The sequence below is a fragment of the Aptenodytes patagonicus genome, chromosome 10 (genome assembly GCF_965638725.1).
Source record: "Aptenodytes patagonicus chromosome 10, bAptPat1.pri.cur, whole genome shotgun sequence".
NCBI classification, from domain to species: Eukaryota; Metazoa; Chordata; class Aves; order Sphenisciformes; family Spheniscidae; genus Aptenodytes; species Aptenodytes patagonicus.
In genome coordinates, this window is record NC_134958.1 from 13217068 (window position 1) to 13243020 (window position 25953).

The 25953-nt window shown below is 52.4% G+C and overlaps 1 protein-coding gene across 1 annotated transcript in view; it reads left to right on the top strand.

Annotated features, from left to right (window-relative positions):
* The first annotated feature begins 9332 nt into the window (after positions 1-9332).
* SMAD6 (SMAD family member 6) overlaps positions 9333-25953 on the top strand; it is a 44556-nt gene continuing 27935 nt past the window's right edge. The window contains exons 1-3 of the mRNA XM_076348100.1: positions 9333-10341; positions 12754-12810; positions 14650-14727. Coding sequence (XP_076204215.1) covers positions 9546-10341; positions 12754-12810; positions 14650-14727 — 931 coding nt within the window. The 5' untranslated portion in view covers positions 9333-9545. The remainder of the gene's footprint in view (positions 10342-12753; positions 12811-14649; positions 14728-25953) is intronic.

The following is a 25953-nucleotide window of genomic DNA, read 5'->3' on the forward strand; positions in this document are numbered from 1 at the left end:
GTAAAGGGCAATTTCAGAACTGGGTGTTATCTGCCTGAAAAAGGCTCCAGAAAGGCAGACTGTCTCCACAGGCTGCTGAATAAATGCTGATAAAAAGGACAAACTCCTGTGTGTTTGTTATGGGTGGTGTGGTTTTTAGATGTATCCTCTGGTGGACACGGGCGGTTGTAATTCCCTTCCTATTTGAACAGAGCATCTGTTTTATGTGATATTACTTGACTCCTATAGCCAGACCAGGACAGGAGGAGTTTAATGGCTAGCCCTGCTGTTCTGCTTGCAACTGGGGAAGTAAAGAATGAGGCTGAGGTAGATGCTACGCATTTCTGTGGGCCTAGAAATCCCCAAACTGCTCTCATGCAGATGGATGGCTGGACTCAGCATATCCATCTCTCTCCTGCAGGAGTCTCAGAGGCTGCACCATCCTTGGACTGGCTGAATGTGACTTCTCCTCCCCATTCACTTCTCCATCTTGCACCGGTACCTCCTCGTGCGAGTCCTGGGAGCCGATCGCTGTGCTCACACTGCTGCAGGATCCATTGGAGGGTGGTCGCTCATAACTGACCACGAGGTAGGATGTCGTCCTGGATAAAGCACTAGATGAAGGCTCAGGAGTCAACATCTTCATCCCCTCCACCCACATGCCTCATTTTATGAGACCGTCAGTTCAAAAGGACCTAGAAAATCGCTATCATTGGCATCAGGAAAGACACTGAAAGGTTTGATGGCAGGTAGATCTTCCCCTGGATCAGCAGCTTCGTTCCAGAGCACAGAGGAGTAATGATGCCTGTCGTTCACTCCTGTGCCGTGCTGTGGTCAGGAGATCCACGTCCTGCAGCTGTCTAGTGAATCTGTAAAGTGGAGGTAGGGCCACAAGATCCTGTTGCTTTGAGGAATTGTAGCTTTGCTTTCCAACCCCAAGAAGTCCTCAGAAACCCACATTCAGAAGAGCTGTGATCTAAGTCCCTCCATCTTCTCTAAGAAGAAGTAACATCTGCATTTTGTTAGTAGGTCCCACAGCGCTCATTGGGTGTGTAGAGCAGTTTAGGAACTTCTGCCCTTGGTCATCCTGGAGAGAAGCTCAGGGTCGGAGCAGGTTTGGGGCATGACAGCTGGGGAACCCCCTCAGAGGACAGTTCTGTCCCCATGGGCCATTTGAATGCTGACACCAGGGACCAAACTGGGACTATCAGCTCTGTTTCACCAAGCATCCAACCAACAAGACCTTCTTGTAGCTACTGGGCACAGGACTGGCAAGCCCATCGAAACCTGGGAGTGGTGTTCGCTTGGCTGATACCAACCTCCTGAGCAAGCAGCAGTTCTCAGCAGTTGTCAGTCTGAATCCAGTGTGCTCAGCTGGGGAAAAATGGAAAAGAAAGGGATGGTTTTGGGCAGGGGGTCCCAGGCTGGTGGGTGCACGTGGCTGCTCACAGGTGCTCTGTGAGTGGTGGGGACCCAGAGCAGCTCCTGTGTCCCAGGAACAGTCCTCTTTGGGCAAAGAAGGTTTTTAGTGCTCAACTTTCACATGAGCTCTGTTCCCTTTTCTGGCACAGACTCTCCCCATTACCTTGGGCAAATCACTTTCCCCTGGACCAGCAAAGGTAATTAGATCTCTGTGTCCCACTGGACTCCATGGGAGCTGGGCACTGACGTGCCTCCAAGGATCCTTTCCGCTACAAGCCCTCCAGATGAATACAAAAGGAAGTCAACAGCAATTCCTTGCCTCCCCAGAGTGTTGTAAGAAAAAATATGGTGCAGGTAAATTAACGGTGCTTGCATGGGATCAAGAGGGAGAGCGTAAGGAGGCGGTACAGGGAAACTCTGGAGGTTTTAGAGTTGGCTTTGATTAGGCAGCGGGAATTGGCTGATAAATCGGATCTCGCCCAATTTGAGACGCTGCCTGGCTAGCCAGAGGACAGGCTTGCGCGGGAGACGGCGGCATGCATTGCTGGTGCTGCCTGCGCTCAGGAAATGTATTGGCTGCTGGAGGAGGAATAAAAGGTATTGACATGAAATTTGCTGAACCTCAGAAGAAGTTTGGCTTGGGTTTAGTTCAAGTCCAACGGCTTCTCCTTTTTCCCTGGCTGGTTTGTGCCTGCCCAGTCGGATCTGCCACACGCCTGAGACGCAGCCATGTGCCGGCGGCCGGCAGAAAGCCGGATGATGGGCTGGCGAGCCCGGGATACCCGGCTGCCAGCAGCACGCACTCACCGATTGCCTTCCCTGTAACACCAGTGAAGGGAAGCCTCCGCACTCTTTGTGGAGCTCTTCATCCTTTTCAATGTGCGGATAGCTCTGCTTTGCTGAGGTTACGCTGTATTTTATGAAGGTGTCTGCCTGAGCCTGCTCGGAGAGAAGTGGTCTTCTCGGCCGGGATTTTCAGCACCATTGGGAAAGACAGGAGAAGATGCTACTCCTTCCTCATGTTTCACTGTGTGCCCTACAACTGACACAAGAGCCAAGGTGTCCCTTTGGCTTGTTCTCTCATTGGAAAAATTACAGTTTAGCCTAGAAGAAACAGCAGATGCAAATGGTTTGGAAATTGTAAGAGGTCTGTGTTCATTGCTGTGATATTTGCTGCTGTTTCTTCTCCGTGGATTGGATCCAGTGGGAAGCTGCGCCCTGCAGCTCTTTCTGCTTCAGCATCCTTTCCCCTTACTGAGGCTGGCAGCGAATGACTTCAGGCTGCAAAGCCACCGCCAGTCCAGTCCAGCCAGCTTCTCCCTGGGAGCGAGACGCACCTTCTGCGATACTCCCCAAAATTTCTCTTTCACTTCGCACTGCCTGGAATATATAATAACGAAACTTCATAGCAAGGATACATTTCTAGCTGTTCTGTATTTTTCAAATGGAGAAAATGTGTGAATATTTCTCTCTGGCTGAATGTGAAATGACACTGCAAGGCAGTGCGCCTAAACAAGGTCCCTCTGGTCGTTGTTCGGGGAGAGGGGCAGCTCGAGAGAGATGGAAATTCAGCTTTTATTAAGAGGAAAAAACCACCTTTCTCTGCTGTGGAGGCTGGCATTAGGTTTGGATGAAGGCAGCCTTTCTGTCCTACAAAACCTAAGACACCAGTGCTTTCCTTGGATTGCAGCAGGACTTTTCTGGGATGGCTTGAGTTTGTTTTCCTACAAAATGAAAGCAGCAACACAGGGGATAATCCTGTACTCATGGCACTGGCCTGACTTGTGGTTCAATCCCTGTTTGTCCTGACCCAAACCAAGGAACGGAACCTAATATCCCGTATCTCAGATGGGTGCTCTCATCTCCAGCGTTAAAGTCGGACTCTTTCTCCCTGAATAACTGCTTAATTATTTATACAAATTGGCCCAGCTCCACCCAGAAGACATTTAAGCAAATGGGGCTGCGATTGCCCATAGAGCCGGGTCTTCTCCTGGGATGCAAGAGTCCATGTCCCTGCTCCAAGCAAGGGGCCTCTTCTGGCATGGGGACCACCATGGATGGGTGCCATCACCCACTGGTGCGGACCTGTTGGGAGATGATTTTACCTCTGTGGGTTTGATTAGAAATCCGGGCTTGAGCCCAGGCAACCTTTCCAAGCAGCACTTCGTGGAAACTGGTAGTTTGCTACCAAAAAAAAAAAAAAAAAAAGAGTTTTGGTTTTGCCGAACTGACATTTTCCGACACAAAAAAACACGTTGTCAAAAAACTTCCCAACCACTCTGCTGGGAATGTGCTCTTTGCCATCAGTCCCCAAGGCTGGAGCGCTGGGGTGTTGAAATGTTACTACAGCCCTGGAAACTGTGAGTCAGCTTGTCCCCACCCACAGCAGATACTCGTGGGAAGGGCCTTGAAAAGCCTGGAAACTCGGCAGCTCTTGCCTTGTGGAGTTTCCATTAACCATTAACATTAATTTCAGGACCAGTGAAATGCAGTATTTGTCAAATTTCTATCGGATTTTGTCCCTTTTTTCCCCTGTCCCCTTCCTGATTCTGATAAATTTTGGTGGATATTTAATTTCAACTCGTCCCCAAGCAATTTGCCTGCCGTGACCCCGGTTCACCCCCCGAGTCCCGTGGGACAGGCTGGACCTGGGCAGCAAATGCAGCACCCGCCGTGGTGCCACCGGATCTGGTGGGGATTTGGATGGAGTCATTGGATGGCAAAACTTTCAGCCCACTTGGAGGAAAGCTGCCAGTGCAAACTTTGCCTGTGCAAAACCGTCCCGGCTGTATCGCTGTGCTAGGATATAAATGCATTGACTTGGGCATCTCCTGGCAGGGAGGAGGGTCGTGCAGCAATGTCCCAGCTTCACCGGGAGAAGACGTGTGGCTGCTCTGCTCCCCATGGGGATGCAGGCAAAAGCCGTATGGGTGCCTGCCACCCCTGCCAGCAGCTGGGCAGCCTGTCTGCCCACACTGGTGATGGCTCCGGTGCATTGTCACACACATTAGGGTTGCCTCGAGCGGGTCAGGTTCTGGGTGCGATGCTACCATGTGCATGCAGGCTCTGTGTGCAAGCCCTGCTGCAGTGGGACATGCAAACCCACTTTCAGGGTGCGAGGTCAGCGGGGTGGGAGCTGTGCATCCCACAGGTGAATCCACCGTGCTCAAGCTAAGCGTGCTCAAGCTAAGCTCTGCTTTCGTGCGCACACAATTCGGAGCAGTCTGTGCAAACCACTGTCCTCAGGCTATCTCGGAGCCATCCGCAAACTGTATTTATTGCCAACAGTAAAACACGTGAAGGTAGCAATCCCAGGTCTTAATTCAGCATACGGTGATGTGAAACAACCCATGTGTTCCCCCGATGCATGCCCTTGCGTATGTCCCAGGAGAGGTGGGAAAGGGTGGCTACAACTCGAGCCCGGAGGAGCCAGGATGGGCTTTGCCGTGGCTGCAGCCCACCCGGGATGGGGGCACGCGTCGAGGTGGTGCGGTGAGATCACATCCTCTGCACGAAGGGTTTCAAGATGCCGAGGTCTGGGAGCATGGAGTGCAGTGGTTGTGAAATTCTCCATAAAGGAAAATTCTTCAAACATTTCTTTTTTAACTTTGGATTTATCAGAATGTCTTGTTCTGATTTTAGCTTTTTCCATTTTGAAGACAGTCCAAGGTCCTATCACAGTGTGTTACCGCACAGAATATAACATTTGCAAGAGTAAAATGAAAAGTCGGTTTGAACTGGAAAATCACGGCAATGTCATTAAAACAAAGGAAACGGGACATTCTGATGTTGTCAAAACTTTTTTTCTCTGGTTCCTTTCAAAATCAGCTTCCAGCAAAACCAGCCTGATTTTATAAGGCATTTTAGTTTTTGGCAGAGCCCCTTGCTCTGGTGCAGCAGTTTTGTTGTGGTTTCTCTGGCGGGGCTCGTAAGATCTGTGCCCCTGTTCCCAGGTAGTGAAACGGGGGTGCAGTGTGTCCCCCAGCCTTCACTGCCCCTCGTCATCGAGTCAGCGGGGTCCCCGTCTCAACCCCATTTTCAAGGCATTAAAATAATCTATAAATTGAGCTGTTAAAATATTATTTAAATGGCAATTATTCATTTTGTGTTTTAACCTCTGCATCCTTCTCTTTGACCGGAAAAGTATAAAACACTAGAGGTAAAAAAAAGCAGAAAATTATGAGATTATTTTTCCTTACTGAAAACCTGGAGTGCAGCGGTCTGTGCCTACAGGTTTGGGCTCTCCTGACGCCTTCGACCATGCTGGCATGGATGCAATAGCAGCGCTGGCCCCTCTCCCCCCACCCCAGCTGCAGTTTGGCTTTGGGAAGAGGTTGGTGCCGGCACCCTCCCGGCCACCCACGGTCCTCCTGGGCCCAAGAGGATTTGGCTTTATATAGTACCTGGGAGATCCATGTCAGATAAGACTGGCAGGCTTTCAAAAGCTTCTCTCCAGCTTTTGTGCCAAGACCTATAGGATGTGTTCCAGAGCATCTCCCAGGAATGTTTATTATGACAGGAAAAAAAAAAAAAGAGGGGGGGGGGGAAAAGGCAGTGAAAGAGCACATTGCTGTTAATTACTAGAAATCCTTTAATAACCGACATTACTATAAATTATATGTGCATTATGACAAGTACAATTGAGTGCTCTGTTTTTCTTGCCCACATTAGAGCACGGAACAATGTACTCTTGTTGCGAGAGCTGAAATGGATGGCACTTTGGGTGAAATCAGGACTTCTCCATCGCATACCTGTGCCCGCAGAGATGGTCGGCCGCCCCGGGTCCCATGAAAGCTCCATTGTTCTTCATGCCATATTGTGCACGCCATGATTATATAGTGTTGGATAAGCAGTAATACGTTGCTTGCTGAAATAATAACCTATCCTTAGGTAGGATGTAGGACAGTTAGGATATAGGACAGTGCTATATTTACGATTTATGTATATTTAAATGTTGGTAATTGCACATTTGTGACATAATTTGGATGACCATTTGTAAATACGATATTGGAAAGAAAAGCATCAGCTGCATTTAGGGAGGTAAATTTTGGAGTCATGCAGGACAGGTCGATCGATGTGGATTTTAAACAAGTGTTGGAACCTCTCCGGAGCAGCTTGGGGATGGGCAGGGATCCTGCCTGGGTCCGAGATCCAGGAAATCCTAATTTCTGCTTCCACGTCTGAAGCTGAATCTTTTTTGCAGCCCTTCCATGCCTTTTAACTTGTCTTTACTGCCTAACGTGAAAAAAGGCTAATAGCATTTTCCTACCCCGGTGGGACGTTGGCTGACTTGTAAATAGCTCTAAACCATGATATAGGTGTAAAATGTCGCTGCTCTGCAGGTCGGTGAGAGCGCCGGGTTTTGGCATGGCCCTCACGGGACATTATTTCCACGCAGATTGAGTCAGTACCCAAATAACATCATCTGGTTTTACTCCCAGTTCGGTTTCTCTGTAGGGAGGGAGCCAGTCGGAGGAGGACAGCGCCGCACAGGACCTTCAATCCCCCGTCTGTAGCAGTTCGGAAACCCAATGGCAGAGGCAGCAGGTCCCTTACAGGATTTATAGGATTTTTTACATTACATTTTTAACAAGGCAAACCACACATTTCCTAACACCCACCCGAAAAGGACAGGGGAAAAGGAGCTTTGTCCCTGGTCCTACAGGTCAGCAGGGGCAGAAATAACCCCAAAGACAAGAGACCTATTTACATATTATAATTACGTTGGTGCAAACCTCAGTGGCACACACGTACTGACTTTAAATGGAGTATTTTGGAATTCCTTACGTTAAGCTGACGCACGCGAATGAAGTTTGCCATAAAATAACTGTACTAACTTCACCGAGTGTATTCTAATTACGTCCTTAGGTGTATTAGTGCCGGGTTGGGGAAATGTGGACGTAAGCCTTCAGTTACAGCCAGAGCTACCCAAAGATGCCAAGAGAAGAACTGTGCACAGTCAGGTTGCCTGCAGTTTGTTGGTTGAAGTACTTTTGTTGGTTTGGGTTTGGGGGTTTTTTCCTAGCTGGGCAACTCCTGGGAAATAAATTGCCAAGATTTATTTTTACTCGTTAGTGAAGTTCCCTAGTCGGTTCTCAGGCTGATCCTCCAGACAACGCTCCTTTACTTTATCTTCTCAGCAGCAGGTTCCCACCCATCCATACGAAGCCGCTGTCCACGGGCGAGGGGAAAGTCCCCGCTCCGGCCCGCGGCGCCGACGCGGGCGAGGCTGAGCAGAGCCCCCCGCTCCGCGGGGCCGGCTGCAGGAGCCGCTTCTTCCGGAGCGTGTCGCTGCCGCAGTCAATGGCTGATGCGCCCGTGGATCTCCACGCGGGGGAGTGGGGCCGCCCGAACTCCCGCTGCAGGGTCAGCAAGAACAATCGCCATTTTAAGCGGTTTTACTTATTTTTTAATTTTTTTTTGGGGGGGGGGGGGAGCGCCCATCCCCACAGGCGGCTCCCCAGCGGCAGCCTCCCTCCGCCGCCGCCGGCGTTCCCACCCGGCTGCGTGGGGCGGGACGCGGCGCCGCACCGCCCCCCCGGGGCCGCCCACCCCCGGGGCCGCCGCTCCCCGCCGCTGGCGGCGGCCGCGCCGCGGTGCGGCGCTGGCGGCGCCCGCCCGCCTCCCCCGCGGGGCCGCGGCCGGGGCACGCCGCCCCCCGCCGGCGGCCGCTCCCCGCCGCCCAGGGCCCCCGCGGCGGCGGCGGGCGCGGGGACCCGGCGCGGCGCGGCCCGCGGCGCCCGCGGAATGTCTTTCATTCACGGGCGCGCCGCGCCGCGCGAGGAGGGGGGGGCGGTGCCGGCGCGGCGTCCGGGCCAATGGGCAGCGGCGGGGCCGCGCGTCACGCGGCGGCGGGCCAATGGGCGCGCGCCGGGCCTGAACTTTTGCCACGGCGGACAAGTTGATACATCGCGGGGGTGTGTCCCGCCGCGGCGGCTCCGACGGGGGGAGCGGCCTTAACCCCTGCGCCGCCGCCGCCGCGCCGCCCTGACCTACTTTCCCCCGGGCGGCCGCGGCGGGGCGACCCCCCCCCCCCCCCCCCGCCCCCCGCTTCCCGGCCCCCGCGGGGCAGGTCGCTGTCGCCCGCCCGCTGGAAGCGCGGGGGGATGAGGCGCCTCCCCGGAGCGGCGGGGGGGGGGGGGGGGGGCGGGGGCTCCCCCCGTTGGTGCGGGGGGCATCGGGGCGCGTGTCCCTTTAAGAGTTCGGAAACTTGAGCCGGTGTTTGCGCAATACTCGGTGCCGCGCGGAGCCGCCAAAGTGTCTAGACTGGCACATGATGGGCGGCAGCCAATCGCGCCGCCGCTCGCGAGGGGCCCTGCGTGCGCGCCCCAGCCACACAAAAGCCAGCGAGGGCGGGCGGGCGCGAGCGAGCGAGCGGGGAGGCGGCGGCCCCGGCAGCCGCGCGCAGGGGAGCGCGGGGACCCGCCGGCCGCGGGAGCGGACCGCGCTGCGCCCCGACCGCGGGACCTGCGGCCGCGCCTCTGGGATACGTACAACTCACGTGCTGACACCGGCCTTCGCCCTGGGTTCTGCTGTTGGTGTTTGGCTTTTTTGATTTTTTTTTTGCCTTTTTTTTTTTTTTTTTTTTTTTTTTTTTTACTATTTTTGGCCGAAGGGAATCGATACCTCCGAGCGCGGACCCGGCGCCAGTTCCCCGCCGGGCGGCACCCCCGCGCCGGGGCACTCCCCCCCCGCCCCCCCCGTTGTATGGTGGAGCCGCCGAGGGGCGCAGCCGAGCGCTGCCCCGGGCTCTCCCCGGCCCCGTCCCGCGCCCCCGCCGCTCCCCGCCTGGCCGCGCGTTGGCAGCCGATGTAGGGCACGGCGCGGCGCGCCCGAACCCCAGCGTCGCCACGGGAGCGGCCCCGCACCGCCGCGGGCGTCGGCGCAGCCCCCGCGGCGCCGTCTATGCCCGCGCCGCGCTCCCTCCCCGCCGCCTCCCCCATGGTGCGGCCCCGCCGCGGGCCGTCGGCGATTCGCTGGGCAGGGCCGCGGGGAAACAGACCGCCGCGCCGGGTGCTCCGGGCAGCCCGCGAGGGCGGCGGGTCTGAGATGAGATAAAGCCGGCGGCGGAGCGAGGAGCCCCGCGGAGGAGGGGGGGGGGTAGCGGCGGAGAGCGACGCGACCCCCGGCCGCCCGCGTGTCGTATGTTCAGGTCCAAACGCTCAGGGCTGGTGCGGCGACTTTGGAGGAGCCGCGTCATTCCGGACAGGGACGGCGGAGATGGGAGCGCCAGGAGCGGCCACGACCTCGGAGCCACCGGTAGCTGCAAGACCCCGGAGAAAAACCCCTCGGCGGAGATCCGCGCGGTAGCGCGCAGCCTGCTGCGGGAGGCGGAGGAGCGGCGCGGCGGGGCGGCGGGCGAGGCGGCGCCCCGCGGGGACCCCATGGCGGAGCGGCGCGGGGCCCGGCTCCGCGCCCCGCCGCGGCGGGAGGGCGCCGAGGGGGCGAGCCCGCGGCGGGAGCAGGAGAGCGACAGCCGGACGGTGACCTGCTGCCTCTTCAAGGAGCGGGAGTCGGGCGGCCCCCAGCCCCCCGCCGCCGCCGTCGCCCCCTCCAGCCCCGACGGCGCGACCGACGGCGGCTCCCCGGAGCGGCGGGGCCGGGAGGCGCGGTCGCGGCTGCTGCTGCTGGAGCAGGAGCTGAAGGCCGTCACCTACTCGCTGCTGAAGCGGCTGAAGGAGCGCTCGCTGGACAGCCTGCTGGAGGCGGTGGAGTCCCGCGGGGGCATGCCCAGCGGCTGCGTGCTGGTGGCCCGCACCGAGGTGCGCCTGGGGGGCCAGGCGGCGCCCCCTCATCTGCTCCTGGGAAAACTCTTCCGCTGGCCCGACCTGCAGCACCCCGCCGAGCTGAAGCCCCTCTGCGAGTGCCAGAGCTTCGGCGTCGCCGACGGACCCACCGTCTGCTGCAACCCCTACCACTTCAGCCGCCTCTGTGGGCCAGGTGAGGAGCGGGGGCGGGAGGGGGGGGGGGGTCGGGGTCTTTCCCCCCCGGTTTGGGGCTTCCGGCCCCTTCCGCGGCTTATTTGAACCCTCGTGGGCAGCCCTGGCCCGGCCCCGCGCAGCGGCGGGGATGCTCGGCCGGGATGCGCCTGGCCCGGGGTCCCCCGGGCTGGCATCCCCCGCTCCCCAGCCGAGAGCGGTTCCCAGTTGTGCTTAAAAAGCCCTTTATTTCTTGTTCCCCCCCCCCCCGGCCCCTTCCCGCGGAGGTCCCCCTGCTATTTAGGTGCAGAAGGGGCGATAATACGCAGTTTGCATACTGCTGGCGCCAGCCTGGCTCGCTGTTTATCGGAGCGGCCGGGGAGCCGGGCAATTACCGCCGCCGGCTTAAAGCCGCAGGGCCCCGCCGGGCGCACCGGGGCCGCGGCCGGGAGGGGGCTGCGGGGGATGCCCTGGCCACGAGGGAACGCCGAACCCGCGTGGAAGCGGGGGGAGCTGGAGCTCATGCATTTCTCGGGCTTTTCTTACTTTTTTTACCGTGGGCAGAGGGATCCTGGAGGACACCAACCTCCTGCTGACCGTCCCTTTCTTGGCAAGAGCTTTGATTTTTTTAATTTATTTTGCAATCCGGGATCCTGCCTTGCTTTGCATCGCTTCTTTGAAAGAAAGTTCTATGCTGGGCGTGCTTCCCCCGAAGATCGCTAGAGGCTGGAAGCAGCTTTTTTGCTTCGGTTGGAGTAGATGTGCATTTGTAGGAACTGTGCATTTATTTTAGAAACGGGCAAAGTTTCCCGGTTGCTTTCCTGCAGCGGTAGTTGTTTTCTCAGCGGCGTATGGCTGCAAGCCCTGTGCAGGGAGCAGTAGAGAGGAGAGCTTTTATCGAGTGGCTCCTTATCATTTTGATAGTGGGTGACTGTGCCAGGGACCCACCCACTCCGACCGGGTGCTGGGGGATGGTGGCGGGAGCCCGGGAAAGGCCTTGATGCCCTTTTCCACAGGTGTTTGCATGGCTCCCTGCAGAGACCGTCCGCTCTCGGTGCATGTTCATGTTTGTCATCCAGCTTACTGTGGGGTGACGTAGCTGAGCGGTGTGAAAACGCCACAGTGCTTCGAAGAAGTCCCCTGTGGCAGGAGGCCTGGGCGCTAGCGTGGGACCAGCCCCCTGTGCGCGGCACAGGTCGGGCCGTTAAATCTAGATTGGGGCATTGGCTCCATTATTTTTTATTTTGAGACTGTTAAGCGCCCTGTGAGAAGAGCATCTTGCTGCTGGGCAGCTTGCTCGGTTAGGGGAGATGAGGAACCTTTTCTCAGAAGCAGTAAATGACCACAGGCCATCCCAGAGCCATCACATGGGGGATGCTGAGGTTGTTCCTAATGAACTAACCCAAGCTGAGCTGCAGTTGTTGGACTGAGTGCCTTGCTTTCGGATCCGTGTGGGAACTCAGGAGCACACCCTTGTTTCAGTAGTCTGGGGTCAATGTGATGCCATTGACTTTTCAGTACAATTTCTCACTGAGGTCAGTGTCTGCTCATTGTCGGTGCCATGATATAGCCCAGCCAGCTGCACACTCCTCAATTTTAGCAAGTTATAATTCAAGAAACACATCACTGCCATAGTTCAGAAGGAAAAAAAACCTTGTAGTCAGTGCACGAAGTTGATGGAGGACCTTCATCAGCCTTTTGCACGGTCTTGGCTCTCAGAAGGACAGCAAGAGCCAGTTAGATGACCTGATTCAGCAAAGCACTTCTGAGGACTTGCTTAACTTTAAGCGCATGACCGCCGATGTGCTGCTGCTTAAAGCCGAGTGTGTGCTTGGGAGCTTTGCTGAATGGAGGTCAGGGTGAGCGGGGCAGGAGAGGCTCAGCAGGATCATGGGAGGCCTCTGCTGCTGAGCCGCTCATGTGCCATGGGGTTTGTAGGGATGGACCAAAGTTACTTTGGTGCTTTGTTGACTGAAGCCAGCCTGGTATCAGGCTTCATGTGCCAAGAGAGGAATGTCTTTTCATCACCCGACACCCTTTTTCAGTCCTTGTAATGTGTTCGGGGAGCTCTTGTTAGGTCCATGTGTGTTTGAGCCATGGTTGGAGGGTTGTCTCCCAGCACAGATGATGAAAGCATCATTCTTTGGGAGCAATGTGCCATTTTGTGTGCTTCAGGTTGTGGGTGCCGAGGCAGGGATACAGGACGGGGTGTAGGGGAGAACTGCAGCATTTTCAGTAGTAAAGCCCACTTTGAAAGGTCAAGGTGGAACCCCCATTCTTCAAAGGTTTGGAAGACTCTTGGTCTCGAGTTGTTTCCAAGTGGGTTTTCTTCCATTGGGTGTTTATAACCTTGGAAGAGTTCCTACCCTGAAAGAGAAAGCGCGAGGGTTTCATTGATAAACCGAAGCACTAACATGAAGTTTTGTTTTTCCAGAATCTCCACCACCTCCCTACTCTCGGCTGTCTCCTAATGATGAGCAAAAGCCACTGGGTATGTGTTTTCTCTCCTTTGATCTCCCGGCAGCTCTTTCATGGTGCAGTCCTGGTGTTGGTTCTAAGACATCCCTACATGGCGTGTCAGGCAAAAGCCAACAAGTCAGGATTTTATGGCTGCTCATTATTTCTGAGCAAGCATCAGCTGACGGGTTTTAAGAAGTAAATGGATGTCAGTTTATCATACCAAATTACTGTGTAGACACATGCATGTTTTCCAAAATAATATGAAGCGCTATTTTTAATGAAGGCGTAATGAAAGGTTACCAGACGCCATGTTTTGTCTGCGTGTGTAATCTGCGGGATGACGGAGTGGAAGGGGAGTCGGAGCTCCTGGGTGCCATTTCCATAAAGCCCTGGCTGCGCAGCGCCGTGGAGGAACCGGCTATTACTCTTCCTCTCCTTATTAAAATGAGACGTAAACTCTTTGAAACTCATCACTGTATAATTTCTGAATGGCCTTTCACTTTTCCTGATGAATTATAAAAGCTTTTTAAAAAAAAGCTAGTGAAAGCAGCTTGGGTGGGTAGGCTGGGCGTGAAGCGAAGGCTGCTGGAGAGCCTGGCACAACACAGCCTTGGCGCCTGGTCCTGCGTGGTGCACGTTGGCTTGGAGATGTTTTGAATTGGCATTGCTGCATCCTGACCGTCCTTTCTCAGCGCCCGCTTCTCGCTCAAGTAAACGGGAAGCAAAGATGCGGGAGGGAAGGGAGGAATCCCACGTCCCTCTTGGGTTTCTTGCCAGGGTTGGTGCAACTGTGGCCACGTTGGGAGTGTGGGATTTCTGCCTTGGTCGCATAGTCAGTGGCTCTGATTTACAGAGGGGATAATGACCAAGGCGAGGCGAGCTGCTTTCGCTCCCCATCAGGCAGGGACAGGGAGGTGGCAAGGGAGACAGGCAGGGTTTGCCAGGGCGATAGGAGCGGGGCAGCATGCCTGCCTGTCCCACCCAGCCTTGGGGGAAGGCGGGAGCTGCCCGGTGCCAAAGGTCCCTGCCCTGCCAGGCCTGGGAGCTTGCCTGCGACCTGCTTGCAATGCGGCTGCTCATGCACCCAGTGCGTGCACGCCTGTCGGAGGGACCGGCTCCTTCATCCCTGCAGCCGTTCTGTGACATGGGGCAGTGATCAGAGCGTCCTGCAAAGCAAAATTTGCCCATCATGGGTTTTTTCTTTTTTGTTTTGTTTTGTTTTGTTAGGTATGGAGGGAAAAAAAAGGAGTTGTCCCTCCCCACGCTCCCCCTTCCAAGTTAATTCCCTTTAGAAACTGCTTGTGCTGCAGGGAGAGATGATAGTGTGTGACACGTGACTTTATTAAAACAACAGTCAGGGACTGAAATTTGCTTCACTGGCTTGTTTGATTGGAAAAATAATAGTTAATCTGTGAGCAAACAGTTGAGCACTTAATTAGAGGGGTGTAAGCAAGAGAGAATAACAAAGACTCTTAACTTGTTAAAACAAAGTTTCCTTCGCTTCAGCAAAGAGGAAGGAAGGAAGGAAGCAAGAATAAACAGCTTCAAGAATTTTAATGGTGATAATTAAGTATAGTAACTATGAATTGTTTAGAGGCTTAATGTAACTTTATCCAGTAAGCACCAAGTTCCTACTTGTTTGATCAACTTAACTGCAGTTATTTTTGTGGTCGAAGCAATTCAAACTTTGCATTTGCATGGTAGAGGTACAAAGTTAATCGCTGCTTTCTGGCCTGGTGGAGAGTTTCTCTCAGGGAGAGGTGGGCTGGTGACGGGATGCAAAAGAGCCACAGGTGCTCACGTAGCGCTTGTAAATGCAGGAGGACTAAAAATGCTTCTTTTTTTCCTTCCCCCCCTCCCCCCCCCTCAGATCTATCAGATTCCACGTTGTCTTACACTGAAACAGAGGCTACAAACTCGCCCAACGGCATGCCCGGAGACTTCTCAGGTTGGCAGATGTTTGCACCTTCCTGCATGCATGGTCTGCGCCGGGGAACTCGTGGCTGGGGTGGGACAGCAGGAGGAGATGGGGGTTGTGGTGCTGCTGTTGGTTTATATTCTCGGTGTGAAAAGAAGGAAAAAAAAGAGCAGCTGTTTGAGTTGATTGTTCAGAGACGTTTGCGTTCTGTGGGTTGATATAAGATGCTGTTTGTCCGATGAGCATGCTGGGACAAGTGGGGACATCTGGGAGGTGGCCACGGAGCTGCGCATGTCCCCCGTGGAAGCCGCCTAGATCTCGCTTGAGCCCCGGGGTCGTGGGCTGGTGTGGGGCTGGGCTGTATGCCATCACCATTTTCATGGCAGGAATGGTGAGGCCATTTCAAACGATGCTGCTTTGTGGTAGTTCTTGCTGAGACCATCCAGCTTGCGTTACCTGTTGGGTCCTGGCCCTACACTGCAAACCCTGCTTTCATGAGCAGAGCTCCCAGCTACGATGCCATTGAAGCTCCTGAACAAAGTTTTGCTTAATTAGGTCCTGGTTTTTGCTCTGCTCCACCCCTGCAGCCTTTCATTCATTTAATGGTGCTCTGTAGGGCCTGGGGTGGTTTTACCTGCAGGCGGGTAGAGAGTTGGGGCTTTCATTTGCTTGGTGTTGGGCTCTGGCTGCGGTGATCGTTTCATGTTCTTCCCCTCTGGTGTCCTGTCCCAGGCTGGGGGCTGACTGCATGGGGGGGCCTGTCTGTAAGACCAGGTTTAATTTCTATGTAAGAAATGACCTGGTTAATGGTCTGAGAGCTAAGATGAAGATAGACAAACCTTCATCCTGGTGAAGCCCCAAGTAGCTCCTTCAGCGGTTGGGCTGGGCTTTGCAGTGGGGTAGGACTTGGGCACCTTGGTGCTGAGTTGCCGGATTGCTGAGCGCGTGGATGGGGTTTGCCGCTCTCTCTGGGGGATGCTGTAAGTTGATGGTGGTGAAGGGGACCTTCGGGGTACTGTTCCGTTAGCTGCGGCTTTTCTCTTCTTGTTCTCTGTCTGCAAGAATTTACGGCCGGTTTGGTGAGACCTGCAACTTCCTTGGGATGTTTAAGCCCATCCTGACTCTGCAGCACTTTAAAGAGCATTTTAACAGCACAGCACCGCAGTGGCATGGCATGGTGGCGCGTTTCCCTCCAGGGATTTTCCCTTCTCCTTTAAGGTTCTCCTGCCGCAGTCGGTTTTGCCGCGGTGCTGCCGCGTGCCGAATCCCGCGTACCGGCCCGCCTTGCTTTTGTTGTGCTGCCAAGTGTCCATAGCAGGGGAGCAATTGATAGCCAGGAGTTGGATCGTTCAGGGTTGTGCTATAATAAATATGTGTTTGCAATTCCTAACAAACATTCCTCAGGCTGGATACAAGTCTGTAAAGCTCCCCATGCCCGTGGCTTTTATTGTAACTTGATAATTGCCATTAATTATAGCAGCCGAGTTTGAAAACCGGGGTTCCTAAGGATGTAATGGTTTAGCTTCTCTCACAGCTGAGTCCTTTATGGGACATCTGGTGGATTTTCTGGAATAGAAGAGAGATTTTAACTTTTACTTGAACAATATAATGATAACATGTGACTGAGATTGTACTGAAATCGGATACCTCCTCTCCCCTTGTGTAGCTTCCAATGGTGTAACTTTTAATAAGAGTCTGGGGCTGTATGATTTATTTTTCCCCAGTGCTCATGATTGCTGAAAGAGGGTAAGAGCTTCACTGAAGTTAACCCATACTTGTCATCACGGGGAAGTAAAAGGAAAAAAACCACTTAGACTCTAGTCTATCTGCCATATTTCAGTTTGTTTATTCTCCATTTCAACTTATTTAATAGGTCTGCTTGAAATGTAGGCCTGTGTAAATGATACACAAAGCATGTGGTCTTCCCTGCCTTTTCTTGTGTGTACCGAAGGAGCTCAATCTGTGTTTAACTCCCGTTCCAAAAATAAGTACATTTTGGATCTAGCATCAAGCCACTACTATTTATTGCTTCAGCTTTGATCATCAAAAAGGCTTTTCCTACTAAAACCACAAAATTCAATTTTGGATAACAAAGAGAACCATTCTATGGTTACTCGTTTACCTGATGAACTTCTAAACGGGAAGTTTTAGCTTGAAGTCAAAAGATCATCTCTGTCATATGTATAAACTTAAAAAAACCCAACAAACCCTCTTTTTGAAGTAGACCTTTTCATGGCTATAATACTGCTCTTAAAAATAGGAAAGAGTCTTCAATGAACTAGCAGGGTCACTATAAAATTCGGAGTAACAGTCAATGCTAACTGGAAGCACAAGTTGTGAATAGTTGTGTGGATGCGACCTTCTGCGTCATGAGCTAGATCGATGGATAATACCCCAGGGTCCTCTTCATCTGAGGTTCAAAGCATTTGGGTCATGAAATGAAGCTGTCTGTCCAAGGATCAGTGTCCAGCCACAGCAGTTCCCTCAGATTGGGGATGCTCCTGATTTCTCAGTGAGGTACAATGGCTTGGGAAGATCTGAGTTGGTGGGAAAAGGTACTTGGAGGTGTTTGATCCTGAAGTTCCATCTTCTGAGTTCAAGCAGTGTCACATTCAGGCTTGTGGGAGTACGAAGAGGGGCTCCGTCTTTTCCGCATTAGATTTATTTCTGCAGCCATGTATGCCTGGGGAGCAGAGGTGAAGAAGACCTGCTGTTTTGGGAGTTGTATTTTGAGCCCAGGTGGTTCCCCTGGCCAGGGTTGTGCCTGTCCCCCGGGTGCCGGCAGAGCCTTGGCCGGTGTTGGCGTCCCCACGGCTCCCCCAGATGGAGCTGGGGGAATACCAGGGAAAGGGCAAAATCCAGCAAGGCAGAAACAAAAGCTCAGCCCCGTGACTCATAATTGGTGGAACATTTGTAGTAATTTTTCTTTTTTTCCCCTTCCCCTCAGACTTGGCTCCTCTACCACATGCCAAGAAGCTGCTGTACCCGTTAGACTTGCCAGGCTTGTAGAGAGCTGCGCTGCTGCTGCGGGAACTGGTTCAGTACGGTGGGGACGTGCTGGAGCAGATGTTGTGGGCCACGGGCTTTGGGTTTCCCTGCCTCCCCCTAAATCCCACAGGGCTCTCTCTCACCTTCCCTGTGAAGGAGCCTCTCTTACAAGTCCATGAAATAGCCCTGCTCCTCAGCGCTCCCCTTGCACAGCACACTGCGTCAGTCTGTCTTTCCGGCTAAAAAAGCCCCATGAATTCCTACGAGTAGCAACCAGAGTTCTCGTTAGTGGTGGCATTAAATTCTGGAGGTCCTAAGGACTGTGCAGGAGGGGAAGGGTAGGAGGTAGGAGGGTAAAAGGTGGTGTTGCTGCTTGGGAGTCTCCGTAGGACTCCACGCTGATGTGACCATCGCTCGTGGCCGCTGCAGGTCTGGAGCAGCTTCTCCATCTAGAGAGTGCAGAAATGTCAGGGCATCGGTTTCCTTTGGAGCAATAATAAATAAGGATGGGTCATTAGCTGTAGGAGCAGACAAGTAGTGATGGGTGCAACTCACTGCCGCCTCACAGCAAAGTCCCCAGCCACCGTGCAGTGGTCCCACACTGGCTGGGTGTCCCCATTGAAGATACTTAACGACGACTATGCCTGCAGCAGTCAGTGCCAAGCTCTTATGATAGCTATTTTTCCTCAAAATGAGCCACTCATCACTAGAGCCTGTCTCATGTGTCCCTACATGCCTGCTCGTTACTCCTCGCTTAATCGGGAGTCATACCAGTGTTTGCGCAGAAAGTTTCATTGTTCATATGGAAATGGCTTTGTGAACCGATGTTGCCTGCGAGGCTCAGCCCTGTGTGTGGCAGGGTTTTCCAGAGAGAAAGGGCTCCTTGCCGAGCACGGGTGTCCATGTGCAACCCGCCTCCCTTTAGTTCTGCAGTGCGCTGGAGGACCACATCCTGCACCTGGTCCTCCTGCCACGGACCGGCTGAGCCGGTGCCTGGAGTTAGGGGATGCTCAGCACTGGGCGGATTCAGATAGGAGAAATGAGAGCGGCTTGGTGCTCGGTAATGCACCCGAGCAGAGAGAAGAGGAGAAATAAGTGCTACCAGAGGAGAAGTGAGAACTGGGAATGGGAGAAGGGCAGGAGGAGAGTGGGGACAGCAGGGGCTGGCGAGAGGGGCTGCACCAGCAGCAAGGAACCAGGCAAGATGCTGCTTTAGATTTTCCAAAAATTAATGATTTTTTTTTTTAGACTTTGAAATCAATTCACTTCCTGTGTGCTAAAACTCTTCAAGAGTTTCAGCTCTGGTGAACCCATTTGTAGCTGGGAATGTGCATCCGAAAGAAGAAATTGTGAGTTGGTGGTTTGTTGGAGGAGTGATTAATTCCTCTCGGCACTGTGGAGCGGTGGGGAGCCGTACCTGAAAATGGAAGCACACGTGTGAGTCTGCTCCGAGCAGCTCTGCTGAAGCCTAGAAGATGACGGGCTCCATGTACAGACGAGCTCTGCCCAGTGACTTACTCTGTGTTAGCCCCTCCAAAGTTGGTGGAGGATAAATGTGAATTAACAGAGAGAGGAGAAACAAAGAGAGACTGAATGGGCTGGAGCTTATTTAAATCATTTTGGGGTTTTTTTCCAAGGCCTGGGAAGGTGGAGAAGTTGCTTGCAGGGCGGTGCTGGAACTGGAGGTGTTGGACTTGGGAAGCAGGGTCCCTGTACCCCCGAAGGGAGGAGGAAGGCAGGAGCATGCCCATCCATCCCGGCTGATGATTCAGCCCTGCTGAAGCAATGCCACAGCTCCAAAGTGAGAGTTGGAGGGTTTTTTTTGCTTCCAGCAATATTTAGGATGAACTTAAGGAAGCATATTTTAAGACCCACTGAGTGGAGAAAGTGAACGTCTCTGTTCTTCTCCCCCCAGAAATAACAGACTGCAAGGATTTATGCTAACAAGGAAATTTATGAAGATCCTGTGTGTTAGTAGTAGGAAAAAAAAAAGCCTATAAATATGTAAGGCGGGATATGTGTGGAAACTGGGCAAACATTGCCCTTTCCAGATTGGGGGAGAGATTGTGAAATTACCTGTTAATAGAAAAAAAAAAAAAAGATATTTTTCTCCTTAATAGGGTGGCAATTTCTTCAGCGGGTGAAATGTTGGTTTTGCAGTGTTCTGATGATACCCTCTGGCTTTGGCGTGTCTTGGTGCTGGGCTCCCACTGCAGCTCTGAGCGTGGGTGCTGGCTCGGGCTGGCAGCACCATGGGCTGGGGGCTGCAGGATGGGTCTGACCCAGCAGCACTGTGGAGCCTTTTCGTCCTTTCTTCCCCCTGTCCTACTGCAGAAATATAAATCCATTTAAAAAAAAAAAAAAGGCAGAACATATCTGTGCATCCAGTTTAATCACAGACAGATGTTTATTTGGGCCAGTAATGGTTTTGGTTTCCTTTTTCTTTCATATTTAGCTTTAAGTTTGCTGGCGTGTCTTGCCCTGCGCAGTCTATAACAATCAGGGTTTGGCTAAAAACTTTTCTTGTCGGAGGAGTGAGCCTGTTGCCAAGAGCTACTTCTTTGATGCAAAAAAATACATCCTGGAGGTGCTTTGTCAGATGTTTTTATATTAAACATTTTTCCTCCATAGTTTTAGTTTGCCGATGGGAAATAAAGTGCATCTATTTTCCAGTGTGCTTCAGAGAGGAATTCTTTGCTCGGTGTGAAGGTTTTCCCCACGTGGCCGTGGACGGCCGTGAATGTTGGAATACCCATTGGAGAGCGTGACCATGCAGCAGCATCCTTCCCAATGGTTGGGAGAACTCCAAACCAATAACCTACCTTTGCTTTGCTTTGGGTTTGTTCACGTGCAGCTTCTGGCCCTGCCTGGGGTTGACATCAAAGGCAACTTTGCAAACTTACGGGGTGAATCACGGAATTAATCCCTGAAAGGGAAGGTGAGGAAGCTCTCGGAGATGGCATCCCTGGGCTTTTAGCGCCTGTCCCTTTCAGAGAGATGCAGGTGTGTTTTATTCTACAACAAATGTCTTTCTGGGTTCATGATAAATCCACTGGAGCCTGTAGGTTTACAGGAGGGCTGTGGGTTTTTTTGCATTACGTTTGTGCTTGCCACAGTGGGTGGCTCAGGTGGCAGCTCCTGGAGTTCAAACATTTTTTTTTCTTTGGAACAGAAGGGAAAGGGAAGCAATCATTGATTCTGTAGCCAGGTAGGCTCCTCGTTGTATCCAAAGCCTGTTGATGGCAGTGCTTCATCCACGAGCAATGTAACCCAGCAGTGAGTACTCCTCTTGGGTTGTTAATACGCAGCTGAAGATGTCCAGAGCATTGAGACTGAGCAGATACACCCTTACTTACCAATTGAAGAAAAAGCACTTTAGATCAAGGCTGGGGAAGATACTCCCTGCACGCAGGTGTTTCTCCATTAAAACCCTACCCTGCAGGGCAACTCATGTTGGGCCACCAAACCCAACAGCTGTAGCATTGAGCTCTGCAGGAGCTTGCTCTTGTAGAGCTGGTGGATGACCACACTTGGGTGACAACATACCTTCATGTTGCCACCTGTACCCAACGTCCCGTCTGGAGGAGCAGGAGAGGTGCCAGTGACCCCATCTGTCCGGAGCACGGGCCTCTGGAAGGAGGATGAAATTTTGGCAGTGGCTGTGCAGCTGTAGAAGGGTTTCTAAAGCAAGCAACACCTGTTCATAAAAATATCCTACGGGTTATGAGCTTGCAATACAAGCCTTTAGGTCTTGAAATTAATTCGGAGCTGAGCCAGGTTAGTAACGTGAGGAGGGGAAATTAATTTCCTGAAGGGTGAGGGACCGCTGGGGAATTTGCTGGAGATAGGAAAAGAGATGGTTTGTGCTGAAGGTCTCCCGAGGAGGGAAATAAAGGTTGTTCTGAGGCTTTGCATCCCGTGCAGCGAGAGGGCATCATCACCAGCCTACAAAAATACCTTCCCTCCTGGAAGACAGTATTTTCTAGACTGGGAGATGGAGAAATGTTCCTCTGTTCTTGTACAAATGCTTTGCAAGAGCAGTGCTGTTCTCCAGCGCATTGATGGTGCTGAGTGGGGAGGACAGGAGGGAGCTCCCACAGCATCCTGCGTTCAACCTGGGCTGCTGCGTCCCAAGGACCTGCCTGCCCCACGGAGCATCTTTAGTTGAGACAGCTCTGGTGATGTTCTTCGTCTGAACTGATGAAACAGTGGTGGACTCCCTTCTTCCTATGTGTTCTTCCCTGCGAGGAGCCAGGGAGTCAGTGATTTTCCCAGGGTAGTTGGTGCAGCTGTAGCAGAGCTGTGAATCGAGCCAAAATCTCCCCTGTCGCCATCCATTTCTTGCATTGGTTCATGTGCAAGAATATCTTTCCTCTTTGATTATTATGATGGCTGATACTACTGCTTTAACCCTCCAACACAGACGGCACTTAGAAAAATACGGACTATTAGAGCTGTCCCTAGTCCAGAAGAAGGGGGTGGAAAAAGCAAAACTGGCTGCTAGAGCCTTAGGATCATTTGTCTGGAGTAACACAGACCGCCTGTTGCACAAGGGGTGGAAGAAGGTTGGTCTTATCAATATTTGGCCCCGTGCCTAATGCAGGGATTAAAGCTGCTTTGCAGCTGATACCTCTGCATTTGTGTGTGTACACACAGCTCCCCAGCTCTGAAGGAGAATTTGCTGCATTGGAGCCAGGCAGGATGCCCTAAAATGAATGTACCACGGGCAGTATTTGGGGAGTATCTGCCAACACCATTTCGTTGTAGGGAACACACTGAATTTCTCAGTATGTTTCTGCAGAGAAGGAGAGTTGCCCTTTCTCTCCCTCCCTTTACCTGGAACTGGGATGGCTTTTCGCAGCTAGCCGGGATGTTTTCAGCCTAGAAGTTCTTGGAGTAAGTACAACACCCAGATAAAATATGTTTTCGTCTATGGTTCATTGAGTAGTTATGATGTTTGGCCTTGAATCACAGAATAATCACATCCCTCACTTCTCCAAGCACCTAAGCATCACACTTAAAAAAAGAAACATCAGGAAGTAAGCAAGTTACTTAAAAGTAAATTAGTTTAATCTTTGTAGCCAAAACATTACATTCTTGCGCCCTATTAGGAGTTGGATATGGCTTTCTAGGTAGTAAAAGTTCTTTTGATGTAACTCGGGTTGTGTCTTTTAAACAGTGCATATCTGACGGTACATCTTTGTTTGAACTTTACTTTTTCTCTGTATCTGTGTTTTGCTTTTTAAATGGATTTGCTGAATACTGGACATAGTGTATTTATGACCTTTGAAAATGGTGAATGTTTTGAAGAAGGAATTTTGGCTTCTTATAGGGACCTGTAGAGAGAGGCTTGTATTCACAGTTACAGTAATAGATTTTTTTTTTTTGTGGCACTTTGATGAGTGAGAGGTGTTTATAGGCTTGATTCATAACTGAGTTACTAAGGTTTTCCACGGAAATAACTTATTAAATCTGTGGCGCTCACCGAAACGATTGAAGTCTGTAGATTTGCTATTCATCAAAGGCACCTCCTTTCCTGGACTCCAATACCTAACTCAGCATTTTACCTCTGGAGGATGCTCAGACCCGAAAGGGCTGTGTGGTGTGGGAGCTTGAGACGTGTTTTAGTAAGAAATTAAAAAAAAATACCCTAAGACAAACTGGAAAGGAGGGGGAAGGAAAAAAAAACCCACCTTCAGGAAAAACATCCCCTGTCGTTCGGAGCTGCTGACGGTTAAGCCTGGTTTTCTGGAACACTGCTTATTTGTGTGGATTTTACTTTGCTGCTCAACAGCCGAAAAGTACATCCCTTTACTGCTGCTGGCCGGGCTGCTGCAGGCTTTGAAGTGCCTCGAGCCCCTGGAACTGCAGGTTCAATTTACTGGCAAAGGAGACTCAGCTCTTTGTCCTTCCAAAGTGCTTGGGATCGGAGGGGATTAGGCACGCTGCTGCTGTGATTTCCAGCCCTGCCTAGCGCTACCATGTGTCCTGCCATGCCGTAGACTCTGGGACGGAGGAGAGGAGCGTGCTGCCTCCCTGTCCTGCATGGAAATCAAGTGGTTCAGCAGTACAAAGCAAAGCCAGTGCAGCGGGGAATGAGGATGAGAAGGGACGTTGGCTCGTCAAGGTCCCACCTTGCTCACGGGGCATCAGATTTGGATCGTGCTTGTCCAGCAGCGGGCTGTACTCGCTCTCGCTCCTGTTTTATGCCTTTCCCTTGCTTGATTCCCCCTGAAACTGGGTGGTTAGCCTGGAAGAAAGCATTGCTACGGGGACTGAGCCCTCGGAGAGGGGAGGTTGGTGAGAAGTTGTGCAATGCACTGCCAGTGCTGGGGTCCAGGCTTCAGATGCTGAGAACTGTTGAATTCCTGTTTGTTTTGTTGTTGGGTTTTTTTTTGTAAGAACAAAAACATTTTGCATGGAAATGCCTGTCTTGGCTGACCTCTTCCAGAGTTGCTAAATGCTGACTTTTAATGACCTTTGCAGCTCCTGGGGCTGGAGCAGGGATTAAATGGTCTCCAGCGTTGAAGCGCTGGAGCATGTTGCTGCCCTGCTGCCCGCTTCCTGGAGGTGCTTTTCCTTTGGTGAGAAGCTGAGCATCCCTTTGGTTTGTCATCCCTGGCTTTGGTTATGGGAGAATACCAGCAGCATCAGAGGATATAAATGCAATTAAAACCAAAGCCCTATTCCTGCCCGAGCATCATCTTCATCAGCCTTTTTTCAGCTGTTTCCAGGCAGGCAGCTTGTGCCGGTGACAGTGGTTTGCTTCCCCAGTGGTGCTGTGTGGTTGTTTCAACACCCCCATTGCCAGTGGACAGGGCACTGGGGTTGAGCCCATACTGGGGTTCAGGATTGTGTCTCATTTTGGGTGGCAGCACAGGGATGCTGAGCTGTGGCCAGGTGCTGAGCTGCATCCATCCAGCATCATCATCCAGCGTCATCATCCAGTGTCGTGCCCATGGCATGTGCTGCTGCCTTCTAACGCTGTCTCGCAGTGGTGATGCCATGGTGCTCTAGTGCATCGTTCCCCCACATCGGGGTGCAGTCAGCTGCTCTCAGGTGTCCCCATAGAGCAGCAGCACCCCATCACAGCCAGGCCAGCCCAGCCAGCCACCCTAAAATAGTGTGGTGCAGAGATCCAGCCATGATAAGGGCTCCTTGTTTAGCTGGTGGTAAACAAACACACTTTTTTTTTCTTTTTTTTTTTTAATGCCTAAGAATTAGTTCTGATGACCAGACCTGAATTCCCGTATACAATAAAACCTGTACCTACCTCTCCACGGGGCTGCAAACTTTGGCTGAGAATAGACGGGCTGCGATGCTTCTCTGTGCACTCAGCACTTTGCATTCCAGGTTATAAAAGCCCATGTACAAAACCTGCCAAAAAGTGAAATTCCCAACAGTGCAAGAGAGAGGGGTCAGTAGAGAATTTGTATTTTTCTTCGCAGCAGTTTTCTGTTCCTGGGGGAGTGGGAGGCCTTTCCTGATGGTACAAGGGCCCCTTGCAGTGGAGCCCGTGTGGTCCTGCCCTGCAGCATCCCCCAGCCCTCCCCGTCCTGCTCTAAGCGCGGTTCCCAGAGCAAACCCTGGACCAAAGCCCTCCTTCCCTCCCTGAATGGCAATTCATGCAAGTGCCCTCGTGTCACGTTTGCTCTCCCAGCTGGACACTGAAGCTCAGCTGGACCCACTGTAGGTTGGCCATCTCCCTGCCTGGGCTTTGAAGAGCTGTGCTGGTTGCTGCCCTCCCCTTCCTCCGCCTGCGTTCGGGTTTTATGGGTTTGGAGATGTTCCTCCTCCTCAGTGCTCTTTAGTGGCTGAGGAGATTCAGGCTGCCCTTTCCTCACGTTGGCTGTGTTTAGAGCCCAGAGGAGGAGTTGGTGGCTTCATCCTGTTGCAGGGGCATCTCCTGATGCAAGGAGGACCATGCCGGGGATACCTGGGCAGGATTTCTCGCAGCAGCAGCAGCACAGCGGAAGGGTTTGAGACACAACTGTGTTGGTTTTATCTATGTATTCCGTTAGCAGGAGTGAAATGCGCCAGCAGAAAGGCTATTTTTCAGTTCTTTCCATTTATTAAGGTCTCATTTGCTAAGATTTTTCCATTCGAGGAGCCAAAGAATGTTAAAGACTTTTAAAAAAATGCCAGCTGCTTTATGCTTTCACACATAGTGATGCAAACCACTGTTGTCTATTTAATAAAGAAAAAAAAAATTGACTGAAAGGTTTGCAAAAAAGCCCCATAGATACCTGCACAGAGGTGTAACACTTG